The sequence below is a fragment of the Archocentrus centrarchus genome, chromosome 8 (assembly GCF_007364275.1).
Source record: "Archocentrus centrarchus isolate MPI-CPG fArcCen1 chromosome 8, fArcCen1, whole genome shotgun sequence".
In the NCBI taxonomy this organism is placed as follows: domain Eukaryota; kingdom Metazoa; phylum Chordata; class Actinopteri; order Cichliformes; family Cichlidae; genus Archocentrus; species Archocentrus centrarchus.
The window spans coordinates 14,928,625-14,944,981 of record NC_044353.1 but is presented as its reverse complement, the minus strand read 5'-3'; the positions used below and the strand labels follow the sequence as shown (position 1 = coordinate 14,944,981).

At 37.2% G+C, this 16,357-nt stretch overlaps 2 protein-coding genes across 4 annotated transcripts in view; both read right to left on the bottom strand.

The window, feature by feature from the left end:
• Window positions 1-7,816, bottom strand: part of LOC115783992 (Ig heavy chain Mem5-like) — a 194,250-nt gene extending 186,434 nt beyond the window's left edge. Inside the window, exon 1 of the mRNA XM_030735028.1 lies at window positions 7,768-7,816. Coding sequence (XP_030590888.1) covers window positions 7,768-7,816 — 49 coding nt within the window. The remainder of the gene's footprint in view (window positions 1-7,767) is intronic.
• Window positions 1-16,357, bottom strand: part of LOC115783986 (serine/threonine-protein kinase pim-1-like) — a 1,015,907-nt gene that overhangs the window by 910,058 nt on the left and 89,492 nt on the right. The gene's annotated exons all lie outside the window — the stretch shown is intronic.

Here is a 16,357-nt window from a genome sequence, read left to right as displayed (position 1 = left end):
TTTCACCTTTCTCCTCCAGATGAAGTTATTGATGAAATGCAATATATGGCTTACACAGCAGCAATAAGTTAACAGCTGAAATGACAATGGAACGCTCATTCATATGTGCAGAAAATAGCCATTGAAGTCACATGGCTATTTGAGGTTTTTGTACAGCTGTTCTTCTGTTTTCAGTCACTGTGCTTTCACGGGCACAGAAGTAAACAGCAGAATCTTCTGCAGTCAGGCTGCTGATCTCGAGGTACTGTCTGCTGCTGGAGTCTTCTTCAGTCATGGTGAAACCACTTTGAAAAGAGCTGCCATAGCTAGCAGAGTTTCTTCCTGTGTTCATCCTCCCAATCCACTCCAGAGCTCTCCCCGGCCTCTGTCGTATCCAGTGCAAATAATGGCTTGTCAGGCTATAACCAGATATAATACATGACATCTTCACTCTCTCTCCAGGTCTCTTCACCTCAGGGGGAGACTGCTCCAGTTTGACCTCACTCTGAACTCCTGTAAAAAAAAAAAAAAAAAATGTGATTATTGTCGATCAGACTTGTCTTTGGTGTTTTAAAGAAAACACATATTTCATACCATGGAAACAAACAATGAAGAATAAACTCCAGGTAATCATGTGTTCCATAATTTACAACACTTTATATTCACAATGATTGTTTGGTTAAAAAAGTGCCCAAGATGTCATGTATCAAATAAAATGAGGATTGGTGATGATGTGTTTATAAAGGAGTAAAAATTTGCATAGACCTCCCTCTACAGGAGCCCTTTGGTATTCAAATTCAGTTAAATAGCTTCTAAGTATTTTATGACTACCTATCATACAATATCATGAATATTTTTGCTGTTGTATCTAATAATCAGTTTTGGGTTTTTTTATTAGAATAAAGTAGTGTAAGCCTCAGTGTCTCACAATTTTTGTGTTGTCTAACTGTTCTCATTGGGATTCACTGCACACTCTGTTCTCAAACAAATGCTTTAAAAAAATAACACTGTTAACCTTGATGCTAAAAAACAATTTACCTTTTAATACAGCATAGCTAAGATATAGTTTATATTAGATTTATATTTTTGAATGAACACACTGAGCACATCTTTTGCGTGGGAATAGTTTGTGCATATTGCAGGTTTGGTGCAATGCTGCTCCTGTGCTGTAGGAGGAATACCGGCCACCAGAATCAGCAGTATCATTTTGATGATACTTTCTTTTTCTTGTACTCTTTAATGAAGGTAACTAACAGTGTCATACCTTAAACCGTGTGTCAGATATAAAACAGTGTGTGGATTAAAAAACAAAAATGTGTTTTATTTGGAGTGAAGGAAAAATTATATAAATGGGTTGGAATAAATTATGTGAGTGGATCCATTAAGACGTTTAAGATCAGTAACAGCTGTAAGATTTTGTACAGCTGCTTAAACAAGTCCTCTCACTGTGAGACTCGAGCACAATAATAAACTGCTGAATCTTCAGTCTTCAGGCCGTTCATCTGCAGATACAGCTGCTCTCTGCTGTTTTCTCTGGACTGACTGTGAGTAGAATTTGCCACTATCACCTCCATCAGTAGCAATCCACTCCAGACCTTTTCCAGGAGCCTGTCTGATCCAGGTCATCCAGTAGCTGCTGAATGACAGTCCAGAGGTTGTGCAGGTCAATTTGTGAGACTGTCCAGGTTGTTTAAATGCTGGTTCAGACTCTGTTAGAGTTTGGCCAACATCAATAAAGTTCTTCACCTGCCAAGCAGAGAGTTAAAAACAGCAGTCCTGTCTTACAGCTCATCATGTTAAGCTGAGAGTCCACTGTTCTCTGTCATCCACTCTGCAGTCAGATATAAAGCTGTACAAGCTATCAGTGCTTTTGTATTGACTCCTCCTCCAGCCACATGAAGGCCAATTAGAGGAGGAGACAAGCAGTATATGCCTGAAATAAAAAAAAAAAAAACTTTCTTATTAGAAAACTGAGTCAATATGATGCCAGATGTTTCTGTGCTTGAGAATGCTTGTATAATCAAGGGCAGTAATAAACAGCAGAAACCGCTGCTTTCAGCCTCTTGACCTAGAGGTCAGTGCTCCAAGACACATTTTGAGAAAGCCTGAAATGACTTTGTAAGGAGCTAACATACAGTAAGAAGCAGTTTTTATTTTTCAAACATCAAATCCACTCCCCAGCTGTCGCCGACATGGGTAATAACTTGTGATAACTAGATGTAAAAGTACAGATTTTCTTTTTCTTCTGTACTTGCAGATTTTATTTTTTTTATCATGAATACTAACAACAAAAAACTGTCCAGGTAACCATAAGTTCAAACTACCCTAACTATCAAAGTGGACACTGAGATTTGTAATCAAAGAATTACTAAAATGAAGCCATATGTTTTGACCAGATGATAAAAAGGTTAATGAAAAATGGGAAATTCATTTGCATAGACCTTTCTCTAATATAACCTGTTTAATACACCTTTGGGTACATGCAGTACAAGTAGTCTCCTTAACAACGTGACACCGGATGTCTGCTATGTTTTAACTACAATGTACAGAAAAATGACCACAAACATTAAACAAATTGCTTTATATTGTAAGACAAAACCTAACAACAATAATTACAGAAAAAACCCAACAATCAAATGATTCCTTATGAGCAAGCACTCAACAAGACCTGTTGGGGTGAGGGGAGGGAGACAGGACAAAAGAAACGCTGTCAAAGAGAGCCTGAGATTAATAGCAACTAATGAATAAATGCAGAGTGGGGTATAAACACAGAATGAAAAGAGGTGAGTGAAAGAAGCGCAATCAGTGTATCAAGTAGTATCAGGGGAACCCCCCCAGCATCCTAGGCCTATTGCAACATAACTAAGCGGGGGGGTGTCAAGGTCATCTGATCCAGCCCTAACTATAATCTGTAATTTTAATTTTATATTGTACATCTGCTGTCTTATGTAAGAAAAAAATCTTAAACTTGATATTATGTCTCCTCTCAGAAATATATTTCTTTCAGACTGGGTGTTTTTTCTAATTTTATTGTATCTCGTATCTAGTACAAATTATAGTCTGTCAGGCTGAACCCAGATATTACACATATCTGGTTTCAGCCTGACTGACTCCTGTAAGAAAAAAAAAAGAAAAAAACAAGAAATTGATTATCATGATTTTTTGTTGTTTTTTGTTGAATCAATTTTTGAATTATCTTTAATAATATGTATAATATGCATGTGTATTACTTGGACCTGTTACAATTAATACAACCATGTTATGCTGTATTGGCTGGTCGTGACACGCCTGATACATAAATTTTGTGTATTCCTGAACGTCTTGGATCCACACACATTAATTAGAGGCCTCTAGAACAGACCAGGGGACATCTCCTGCTACGAATTTCTAGATGGCAGTTGGGATGAAAAGTTAAAATCAGATTTGATGCTTTGCACAGCAGTAACTGCCATTTGTGCTGGCTGTGATTGCACCCCATTGGCAGCCATGCGGGTGGTTCAGTCTTTGTTCAAGAAGAACTTTCAGTTTCAACTTTTTTTTGCCATCCATATTTCTCCACTTGCTGGCTGCTGGCAGGGTTCTTTTGGAACTGACAGATGAAAAGATGTTGCTCTTCTAGCTCACCTAGATGAGCAGCTGACTCATATACTGAAGGTTAGAGTCCCGGATTTGAGTCTGCTCAGACCATGTAGGAGGAGGACAGGATGAAGGGACAGAGTCCCTCCACACTTTTAGGGACACCACACAGGGGTTAAGGCTTGTTTAAAGTCATTTTATCTAAAATGCCATTTTATGACTTTAGCAAAATGAATGCTTGATGATCCCTGACAGAGACACAGAGAAAATGATTTGAGCAGGAAATGTTTGGTTTACATTGAGCTCAAAGGACAAACAGAACTGTATGTTCTGAGGTTTTCTTATTTCTCATGGGAAAAAAAAATCTGTCTTTTGACAGCGTGAAATTCAACTTTCACCGTGATAATTTTGGGTGTGAGGGGTATGAGTGACATGATTCATTATGATGACAGATTCTTCTGTACTTGAGCTGGCCTGTGCATTTGAACAAAGAAATCTTTTTGCAGTCTTTTTAAGCAAATCCTTAACGTTTGCATCAATACCACTGTAATCCACTTCAGGCTGCCAAATCTAAACTGTGTCACAGATGCTAAGAGAATAAGATGGATCAAGCATTAGCTTATGATCATGTTGTCTTCTTCAAAGTAAGTCTTATATTATATTCTAAGGTGAACAGCTGCTACAGAAAAGGGTGAAATATGATGGAAACATCAGCCTTTAAAATCATCTTTTTCTCATTAAGAAGAGTTTGCATTTGACATCAAGTTAATAAGAGCTCCAAAGTCAGATTAGAAAATGGACAGATCAGTTTTACATCTTAAATTTTATTCATCATTAATCTTCTGTTTACAGTGTATTGATTTGTCAGTTAATCTGTCACATTGTTGCTTAGAAACATGTTTCTTGTCTTGTAGTTTCACTGCAGTGTTGACCTGTTGGAGCAACTCAAACAATTCCACTATGAAATTTTCACTTCTGTCAAGAACTAAAGTTCATTATGTGCCAGTAACTTAGTCAGAATCCACTTTAATCCTTTCACAATAACCTGTCTGATCCAGAGTCTCCACTCCTTCATTAGACTGTAAAAGTCAGTATGAGAGAATTCAGGTTCCTACTTCAACAAAGAAGGAAGTCTTTGCTTGCACTAATTAAACCAATTAAATATTGTTTTAATGTCACCCAGCTACTCGAAATGAATGTTATATATTATTGTTGAGTCTTTACCTTACAATATAAAACACCGTGACTGTTGGAGTCATGAAAGATCTTTTGCTTGTGCAAAAGAATCCAAGTTTTGGAAGTCACATGGCTACTCAAAGTTTTTGTACAGCTGTTCTTCTGTTTTTAGTCACTGTGCAATCGAGCACAGAAGTAAACAGCAGAATCTTCTGCTGTCAGACTCTTGATCTCCAGGTACTGAGTGCTGCTGGGAACATCCTGAGTAAAAGTAAAACGGTTTTGAAAGGAGCTGGCATAGGTAGCAGCAGTTGTATCTGTGTTTATCCACCCCATCCACTCCATAGCTCGCCCCGGTTTCTGTCATATCAGTTCATGCTGTAACTTGTCATCTTATAACCAGATGTGACACATGAAATCTTCACAGTCTCTCCAGGTCTTTTGACCTCAGAAGGAGGCTGGTTCAGTCTGATATCACACCAAACAGCTGTAATTAAGGTAGACAAATGAAAATCCCTATAAATGATACTATCAGAAAAAAAAGTTATTTGTAACTGTTCTTCACTTTCTTACCATGAATGGTCAGAACAAATAATAAAGTCCAGGTGATCATATTTGTCATTTCATTCACTGTGAGCACTGATGCTTCTGATGCTCTTTCTGGAGTTTGAAAAAAATGTAGCAGTCTGTGTGTTTTACCTGTTACTGTTGGTGTGTTTATAAAGAAGGATGAGTTTGCATAGACCTCCCTCTACTGGAGCCTCTGCTGTTAGAATACTTTTAGAGGGGAAAATGCAGACATGATGTAGTGCACTAATGGTTTTCCTCTAAACTGTGGACGTGGGAACAAACTTTGCTGGAAGCTTCCAAAAAACTGACCAGAGACCAAAAACACTTCAGTCATCACACTTGGACTACATCAAGTGACCTGAATGACTCCCACAAACAGCACTTTAGGAAATTCAGGAAAGATTCAGGAAAGGTTTCCTTTATGTTTGAGTGAGTTTTCTTCCATGGATTCAATTAAGAATAGTTTTAAGTTTATGTTCCTTTTACTCATTTTTCTTGTGAAACAACAAATATTAACACTATTACTGTTGTTTTAGCAGGGTTTATTAGAGACATGGAAAAATAAAAAATGAATTAGATTCATAATTGTTGCTTTAACAGGGATTATTAGCATCATTATTCAAAGACAGAGGCTGATCTAATGTGTCATTTTCCTGAGAGAGGGGTCAGTCTGAGGTTCCCAAAATCTTTATTTCTTTATACTGATGTACGTCTCAAGTAAAATACATTTTAAATGCTACATAACATCTCTGTAAAGAAGTAACTTGATGTACTACATGTGTGGTTGAGTGTTGCTGGTTGTTCAGTATTTGTACAGGACTCTTGGTGGTTTGCATCACTGTGGTGCGACGCACACAGTAATAAACAGCTGTGTCCTCAGGCTGCAGATTTTGTCCTGTTATTGTCACTGTTCCTGCAGACATGTCTCTGCTGTAGCTGAACTTGTTCTTCAAAGCATCATTTTGATAAAAGCTGCCACTGCTTCCTCCCCACTGATCAAAAATCCAGTCCATCGGTTTTCTTCCACACTGTCTGATCCAACCTGTTGCATAGTTGCCATCAGTCAAAGAATAACCAGAGAGCCGACAGGTGATGGTCAAAGACTGTCCAGGCTGCACAACCATTGAGTCTGGCTGGATGAGATCAATACTGTACACACCTGTAGAAACAGAAGTCAACAACATATCATATTTGAGCTAAATATTAATGATTCTGTTCAATTTATTTGTTTGAATCAGTTGAAAATTCCTCACAGGATCCAGCAACAAACAGCAGTATCAGAGCTGCAGAGAACATGGTTGATACTGAAGCCGACCTGATGTGACTTCTTCTGTCATCTCACACGTCCTTTTCTTATGAGAAGCAGCTGTTTGCATATTAATGAAAGAACAAAGACATTTACATGATGATAATGGTGATGTCATCCTCTCAAACAATCACTGACGCAGAAACTGTTAATCCAAACTGTAATTTATTTTTTCATTTCATTGTGCAAACACTGGCCGAAAATGTAATGTAATGTTAGAGAGATTTTTTTAAATTATTAATTTATGATTTAATTTCTGATTATAATGAGCTATCGCCGATTTAGCTGGCTGATGTGAAAAAAACATATGACTGAAAATACAGAGGATATTTATGAAACAGGTCTTGAAGCTCCAATGCAATCTCCTCTACATATTGTTATTGTTTCAGTGATTATCATTATTATCTATAAGAATCAGGGACCAACTGTAAAAGCAAAATTATTCCAACTAGCCAAAACAGATATTTTAGGACTGCAGATCACAAGAAAATCTAACTTCTTACAAATTATCAAAGCTCATCACTTTGATATGAGCAGACTGGCTTCACTGAGATTGAAAAAGAAACATGATTTGTATCTTAAATGTGTCAAAATCATCGTAGATTGTCTCTTAAAATATAATACACTTGCAAAAGCAACAGAAGTGGTTCCAAAAGAAAGCAAACATAAAAAATAATCAGTTTATTATCATTTTTTTCAGATGAGGATTTAAAACATAAGCTAAATATGTCTGATGAGCACTGTGGGATTTTTTTCAGCTGCTTAACTAAAGTCAGTCACTGTGAGTGTCGAGCACAATAATAAACAGCAGAATCTTCAGTCTTCAGGCTGCTCAGCTGCAGAAACAGCTGCTCTCTGCTGTTGTCTCTGGAAACAGTGAACCTGCCTCGGACTGACTGAGAGTAATAGTTGGTGCCACCATTAACATCAGTTGCAATCCACTCCAGTCCTTTTCCAGGAGCCTGTCTGATCCAGGCCATCCATGCTACTAAATGACAGTCCAGAGGTGGTGCAGGTCAGTCTGTGAGACTCTCCAGGTTGTTTAACAACTGGTTCAGACTGTGTCAGAGTCTGACCATGAACTGTAAAAACAGAACAATAATCACGTGTTTTTATTTCACAACATTTTAATGACAGAAGCTACAGTAACTGATCTTCACCTGCCCAGCAGATAGTTAAGAGCAGCAGTCCCGTCCTGCAGTCCATCATGTCCAAGCTCAGTCTATCCCAGAAGAGCACAGAGGGAGGAAACGACAAAGGACGAGGGGAGACAGGACCTAAAATTTAACACTGTGAAATGCCACCATTTATGTGCACTGTAGACTATGACTAGTTGAATTTCTCTATCAAATACTGAATTTGCTTCTAAAGGAATTAAAGGCCTACTGTACCTCCTGTCAACTCATAAAATACAGCTGGTAGTTACCATGAGGGGCCCAGATTCTGTGGTGTGCAGAGAAATGTTTAAAAGCTGTATTTACAAAACTATAAAGGCTAAGGCTGGGTATAAACCATTTAAACCCTTGATAAAGATGTGAGTTTAGAAATTGATGTAAAATGTTGAGGGCACATGGGTCAAGTGACTGTAAGGTTAGGGTCATTTGAATTTTTTAAAAAGTAAAGTTTCAAACACGTGTTAACACACAATTAAGGTGGGGCTAAAAAATGTTTGTCAAAGCATTTTTTGTCTTTTTGTTTTTATTATTTTAAATCCACTGATCCAACCTGTTCCAAATCAAAGAATAATCAGATATGTGACAGACGATGGTGAAAAAAAAATTCTCATAATTAAAATTCATCAGATTATTTAATTATTCACAATTTATTCTTTTGGATGCTTTTGCTAGAGTAAAGCTGCTAATCTCTGTAAGATCTGCTTTAAAGAGCTACTATGTAGTTCTTCCATCTTTTCACTGACACACGGACTTTGCTGCTGTCCTAGTTATATTTAAAGTATTGGTTTATTCTGAAAAAATAATATTTGCTGTTAACTGTTAATGGTTTGTTTAGAAATTAACAGTTTTGTAATTAAATTACAGTCACAGTGCTTTTTACATTATGGATGTTATTAAGCTCTGAAGCACTATTAATGAAAAATTATTTATTCTAACTTGGTAATTTAAAAATTAAAGTTTTCCAGCATAATTTATCAAAGAAAATATTTTTTTCATGTCCTGTCCTACAGCCATGTTAGTCTGTGAGTGAGTCCACTGTTCCCTGCCATCATGCCTACAGTCAGATATTTCAACATTTCTGGATGAAATTGCACTAATTTACTGCACTATTCAAAGTGAATAGTGAAATGCTAGACAAATGACACTGACATTGCTAAAAGTTCCAGGCGGTGAGAGCAAATAGAGGAAGTAGTTTTTGTATGACATTCCTGTTTCTGTCTCTCACTGTGTGTCTTCGGGCACAGTAATAAACTGCTGTGTCCTCAGTCTTCAAACTGTTCATCTGTAGGTAGATTTTACTATTGGAGTCGTCTCTGGAGATTGTGAATCTACCCTGGACTGACTGAGAGTAATAGATAGGAGAACTAGAAGTGCCTATATAAGCAATCCACTCCAGTCCTTTTCCAGGAGCCTGTCTAATCCAGGCCATTGCGTAGCTTCTGAGTGTGAATCCAGAGACTGTGCAGGTCAATCTGTGGGACTCTCCTGGTCTTTTGGTGACTGGTTCAGATTCTGTTAGAGTCTGACCATCAACACCTGCTGAAAGATTTCAAAGATCGTGTGAATTAAATAGGGTTACAAAAATAAATATTTAAGCATACTGAAGTCAGAGAAAACCTTCCTACCTGCCCAGTAGAGAGTTAAGAGAAGCAGTCCTGTCCTGTAGTCCATCATATTAAACTGTTTGATCTCTGCTGTCCTCCCTGGCAGTTATGTAGAGATGATGACTATTTAAAGTTTGTATTGACTCCTCCTCACAGGAAGGAGATGACTGAACTCCACTGATCTCAGCTGCTGTTCAGTGAATATGCACTTCCTGTATACTTTAATTAGGAGTTATTCCTTATCAAGGTTAGCTTCTTTTTTCTTCTTTTTATTGCTCACACTTCACACCCATTGAAAAATATGACACCCAAAAAGTGCAGAGTATGACAAAGACACTCACAGCCAGCTGCTAAGAGCAAAAACAGAGCCAGAGAAAACATTGTTTTTGCTAAAAGTCATTTGACACAGTCAGAGCCTCTGCAGTCTTTCTTGCTCACCGGACTGGGTGGAGATTATTTATCTAACTATGTATTTATTTTTACTTATAAAGTATGACCTCACTACATTAAACTCACATTATAAATTGATTTAAAATAAGCCTAAATAATACTCGCATTGAACACAATTATATTTTTCTGATAGGTGTTATTAAATAGAGCAGCTGTGCTGCACATCCTGTTTAATTTAATTTGCTTTAAACTGATGCATAAGCAAGGATGTCCTTTCAGCTCCAATGTGCCAAATCATCTTCTCTCCTTGGATTTAAGTCTTCCAGCCATCTCCTAGTATTCCTTGTTGTCTTGTTTGTTGTATACCTCATGTACAGTACAGTCTTCCAAATGATCCCTGGACTTTATCTTTAGCCTGTTCCTTCTTTTTTGGATTATTTGCTGCACTAACTGATAATCTATTATGACTGTGTTCTGTCTTTAGACTAATGATTAGGAATGTGGATTATACTCTGCTACATGCTGTTATGTGCTTGGGTCTGTTGGAGTTATGGTATAAATTCCATTCTGTTTATTATAAATTATCATATCTTCTGTTTGTATATTTTCTATAAGTTGTTTTATGTGCATATGACTGTTGTTTTTATGTTTGAAATGGGAACACGTGGTGGTATTTCTTACAAAGGAAGTTGTAGTTACCTGCAGGCTGCTCTCGGCCTGCAGAGAACACATATAGGATACGTGTCTCGTATACGCCATGTTACATGCGCACATGTCACAGTATGCTTACGACCATATATGGTAAGGAAAAAAAGCCAAGAATGTTGTTTATTACATGCTGTAAACTGCGTTTGATGTAACCCACGTGATCTTATTGTGAAAATCCGAATAAAAGCGCTGCGCAGGAAGCAGTTCGCCAGGACAGATAACTTCCGCTCAGCTGAGAGCTGAGTTCAAGGAACGGATCTCTCCTCCTTGCGCAAGTTCAAAAGAGTTGTGTGTTTGTCCTCTGAGTTTTTAAAATGATCTGAACCTATCAGGTCCTTTCAACAAAGGTCATTTTTCACTGTGTGAGTTCATGTTTTGAAGGGCTGCATTTTGGCTCAAATCTCAATATTTTTAAACTGAATAGTGTTATGTGTCTAAAAGCCATGAGTAAAAAAGCTGCCATCACCCAGACACCCACCTAAAAGAGACCTTTACAAAGTGGGATCAATCATCTGACTGTGATGACATGTCTGACAAATAACATTATTTGATGCCCTGGATGAGAACATTGTTGGATATGATTTTGGTAATATATTGAGCATAAACTTTTATTTGTAAAATATTGATTATTTTATCTTAGTGTAAAGGTTGCTGTAACCATACTGCTGTAAAGTTTTCTTTTTGGAAATGTCAAACATAAAACATGTTTATGTTGTCAGAATTCACATTACAGCAATTTTTAAAAAAATGTCAGTCAAATGAAACATGATCCTTTTTTTTTAGGAATCATTATTTTATTATCATTTCATCATGTTAGTGCAAACTGTACAGTTTATCTTTTTCACAGTAAACTGGCATTTACACAACAGTGGTCCAAGAGCTCCTCCTGTGGTGGCTTCATGTTACAACTGTTCAGGCCACACTGAAGGGTTTTTGTTCAGTTCTGCTGATGTTTGTGTTACTGTGTCTCTCTGGCACAGTAATACTCAGCACTGTCTTCAGTCTGCACTTCTGTCCATTTAGGGTCACTCGTTGCTGGAAGAGTCTGTGGAAATGCTGAACTTGTTCTGAGTGAATCTTATAATATGTTGTGTCTCAGAACGTGCTACTCCAATCCACTCCAGTCCTTTTCCTGCAGCTGTCTGATCCGGTGAGTCCAATAGCTGCTCACAGAATAAGAGACCTGACAGGTGATGTCAGACTTTGACCTGGCTGTACTGTCACAGAGGCTGGTGTGTGTCAGCTGCTCACACTCTCACCTGTTGAAAAAGGAAATGTATTGTGGCAACTTATCAAAATATATGACAACCAAAAAATGCAGAGACAAAGACAAAGACACTCACAGCCAGCTGCTAAGAGCAGAAACAGAGCTGGAGAAACATGTTTTTGCTAAAAGTCATTTGACACAGTCAGAGCCTCTGCAGTCTGTCAGGTTCTTAAGCCAAATAACTCAGGAAGACAAAGAGTTTGCATACAATCAAATACATGAGTCATCATTGGAAATGGATCTAACAGGAGCCAATCAAGGAGTCTGTTATTCAAAGTAATGAAAATATGCTTGGAAATGCACAGAGGATATTTTAATTTGATTGATGATACAATTGTAATGACAGTGAACAAGTCCCTGATGGTAACACTGCATTTAATTTTACATACTACAAAAAGAGGTACCAGAGAATTTTATCAGTGTTGATTAGACTTTATTTATTTTACCATTATTTGTAAGATTCATTATTGGTCTCTTATTTTCATACTTTACAGATTTATTTGTTTCTTATTTGGCTTCAAGAGGGTTGTTTAATTTGCATAAAGTCTCAAGTCTGCCTTGACTGATTTGCAACTTTGTATAAAATATAATTGGGTTAAATTTTTCATCTTTCCTCTCCAGTCAAACTTGGTGGAAAAGGTCATGGATCCAATCAGGCTGGAAACAGAAAGGATCATGACAGCTTTACTCTCTCTCTCTCTCTCTCTCTCTCCTCTCTCCTCTCTCTCTCTCTCTCTCCTGTCTCGTCTCTCCTCTCTCTCTCTCTCTCTCTCTCTCTCTCTCTCTCAGGTCTCTTCATCTCAGAGGGAGATCGCTCCAGTTTGGTCTTCCTTCAAACTCCTGCAAGAAAAAAATTGTCAGACTTTTTTGTTTTTCTGTTTTTGTTTTTTAAAGAAATCAAAATAGATAAGAATCAAAGATATTGATAGGACAGTGAAAAATGTCCAGTCATTTTCATTTATCTGATGATTCAGAGTTTCTGTTGTTTGTTAATGTGAAGCCAATAATCTCATCACAGGATCTAATATGTATGAGCTGAAATAATGAAAGCTGTACAGTCTTCTCATCAACAGACAGACGTTACTCAGTTATATTAACAGTATTTGCTTGATTTTGGAAAAGAAAAGTTAACTATGAAGCATTTACAAATTAACAATAGAATTAATAGTTAAATAGTCTCTCTAATTCATGGATGTTACTGAGCTCTGAAACCCTGTAAATGAACAAGTTATTTATTCCAACCTTAAATGAAAAAAAAAAGATCTTTCAGTATATATTTGATGTTTCATTTCTCATGCACTCTTTAGTGAAGGTAATTATCCAGCATCTTATAAAATAGTCTGTAATTTTTAAATATATATTTTTCTCTATTGGAAAAGAAAAATCTCTAAACTGACAGTACAAGTTATGACTGAGTGGATCTAATAAGACCTGCAGGATTTTGTACAGCTGCTTAACTAAGATCAGTCACTGTGAGTCTCGAGCACAATAATAACAGCAGAATCTTCAGTCTTCAGGCTGCTCATCTGCAGATACACCTGCTCTTTGCTGTTGTCTCTGGAGATGGTAAACCGGCCTTGAACTGACTGAGAGTAGTATTTGCTACCACCACCACCATCAGCAGCGATCCACTCCAGTCCTTTTCCAGGAGCCTGTCTGATCCAGTGCATCCAGTAGCTGCTGAGTGAGAATCCAGAGGTCGTGCAGGTCAATCTGTGAGAATCTCCAGGTCGTTTAACTGCTGGTTCAGATTCTGTCAGAGTCTGACCTTTAACACCTGTCAAGATAAATACAAAATCAATAACATGCACAACTTACAAGCACTTACCAAAATATTTTAGATCATCATCAAAGAACTCTTCACCTGCCAAGCAGAGAGTTACAAACAGGAGTCCTGTCCTACAGTTCATCATGTTAACCTGTGAGTCCACTGCTCTCTGTCATCATCTCCACCTTCAAATATAAGATGTAGAAGCTATTCATGCTTTTGCATTGACTCCTCCTACCAGAGGTGTGTGATTAGGTTCAGCCTGACATTCAGATACAGTGAGGTGGAAATTTATGATGAAAAAATGAAAGTTAATTAAGGCTTGTTAAAATTATGTTTATTTAAAATGCTGTTTTTGAATTTTCCAGCATTTATACTTGACTCCTCAAAAAGAGATCAAAGCAAATCTTTGTTTAATGTTGGGCTGAAAAGGTAGTGTGTATTCTTGTTTTTTTTTTCCTTTTTTCTTTGGTCACTGCAGAACAACAACTACGTTTTGAGTTTGAAATTCCATTGTTAGTTAATATAATGCTCTCCTTTGGGTTTTACAGTAAATAAAAATCATACAATAAAACATATAAATTATACTCTTTCCCTCTCCTAACCCCAACTGGTCACAGCAGATGATGGTGAGCCTGGTTTTCCCTGGAGGTCTTTTCCTGTTTAAAGGAGTTCTTCCTCCTTACCATCAACAAGCGTTTGCTCAGAGAGCATCAGCTGAGTTCTCTCTCTGATCGTGTCTTTACTTTCCAATCTAAGGCCACTTGAAATGACTCCTTCTGTGAGCACCACTTACAGTTCAGTATGTCACTTGTGCAACAAGTGTTCAGAAAGTGAATGGGGTTTATACTGGGTCAGCTACGTTTGTGTTACTGTGGTTTCTGATCAGTAACAGAGTCTAAACTGAAACTGAACTTTAAGCAAATCCTTGATGTTTGCATCAATACTACTGTAACCCACTCCAGGTTGCCAAATCCAAGAGAATAAGATGGATCAAGCATTAGCTTATGATTATGTTGTCTTCTGCAAAGTAAGTCTTATATTATCTTCTGAGATGAACAGATGCTACAATATGAAATATGTTGGAAACTGAAGCCTTTAAAATCTTAATTATTAAGATCTCCAAAGTCACATTAGAAAATGGACAGATCAGTTTTATGTCTTAAATTTTGCTTTTTTTAATCTGTGGTCTTCTGTTTACAGTGTATTGATTTGTCAGTTAATCTGTCACATCGCTGCTTAGAAACATGTTTCTTGTCACACTTTGCTCACAGGATAGGTTATTTTTATTGTGTCACATTTTTACTACTCAAAGCAAGGATATCATGTAGTTTCACTGTGGTGTTGACCTGTTGGAGTGTTGGAGCAACTCAAACAACTCATTCAACAACTCAGTGTTCAATTCTGTCCAGAACTAAAGTACATTATGTGCCAGTAAGTCAGAATCTACTTCAATCGTTTTGCAATATCCTGTCATGTTGGAAATTGTTATCACTTTTTGCAGTATATTGGTATTTACTGTCACTATTTTATATCATGTATTAATGAACACTGTGTGCTTTAAGGTTACTGGGGTAAAGGTAAGGCCTGTTATATCTAATACTCATATATGCTTGAGGCCTTCTTGGGCTGCAGGAACATCTCTGGTTCACTTTTGTAACCTCATGTTATATTTTAGGAACTCTTCTGAAAAGTAGGCTCCAAAAGTGGAGTTCTGCACACTCACCTGTGTTTTTGTAACATAGATTAGCAGGGGATAAATTCTAGCTAAGTGGGGAATGTCAGAGAGGTGTTAATTGAAAGAAGATCAACCTTTCAGAGCTCTTGAAAACCATTGAGTTACTCTGGTGACGATGTTTCTTTAGCACACGTGTGACGAAAGTTGGCAGAGCCTCAACAGATGATTGGTTGGGGTTCAAGTTTCAGGGGTTGAGACTTTATGTAAATTTGGAGGGGTCAAAGGCAAGTGGACAGTTAACATCTTTAAGATATAAACGTTGGCCCGCTCTTTGTCTCGCTCTCTTACTTTTTGCTCTTCCCTTTCCCATCTTTTTCTTCTTGTCTTCCTGTCTCTGCATGTTTCTCCATCTCTTTGTTTCTCTTTTCACTTCTCTCTTCTTCTCTATGTGTGTGTGTGTGTGTGTGTGTGTGTGTGTGTGTGTGTGTGTGTGTGTGTGTGTGTGTGTGTGTGTGTGTGTGTGTGTGTGTGTATCTTAGTCTTAACTATGTTACTGTCTGTGTTTTGGTTTTTGTCTGTGTGTTGTGTTATCAATATGTCTAATAAACAGCCTGCACCGGAACTTGCTCATCCCAGTGATTTTTTTGGAAACTTTGGTTTTAATTGGGAACCACTAAAATTACACCCAACAGTCTGATCCAGTGTCTCTACTCATTCATTAGCTACTAAAAAAGTCAGTATGGTTCCTGCTTCGGTTAAATACCTGACAAAGAATAAATCAGTATTTGCACTCATTAAAACAATAAAACACTGTTTAAATGTCACCTGGCTACTCAAAATGAATATGTTACTTATTGTTGTAGAGTCATTACCTTACAATATAAAACCCTTGAGTCAAATGTTGTTGTGATTTGGTGCTATAAAAATAAATTCAATCAAACTGAGTTTATTGATTTTCACCTTGTTTATCTTTCCAGATAAAATTCATGGTTGCTTTTTACAGTGTCAATTTAGGATTAATGATTAATACTGAAATAACAACTTGAGTAATGAATATTTTCTTGTTCATCTACAGTAAAATGAACCATGGATTCATCAGAGTTCTTTTGTTTGTGCAGAAAATTGCAAAAGTCATAAAGGTCACATGGCTATTTGAGGTT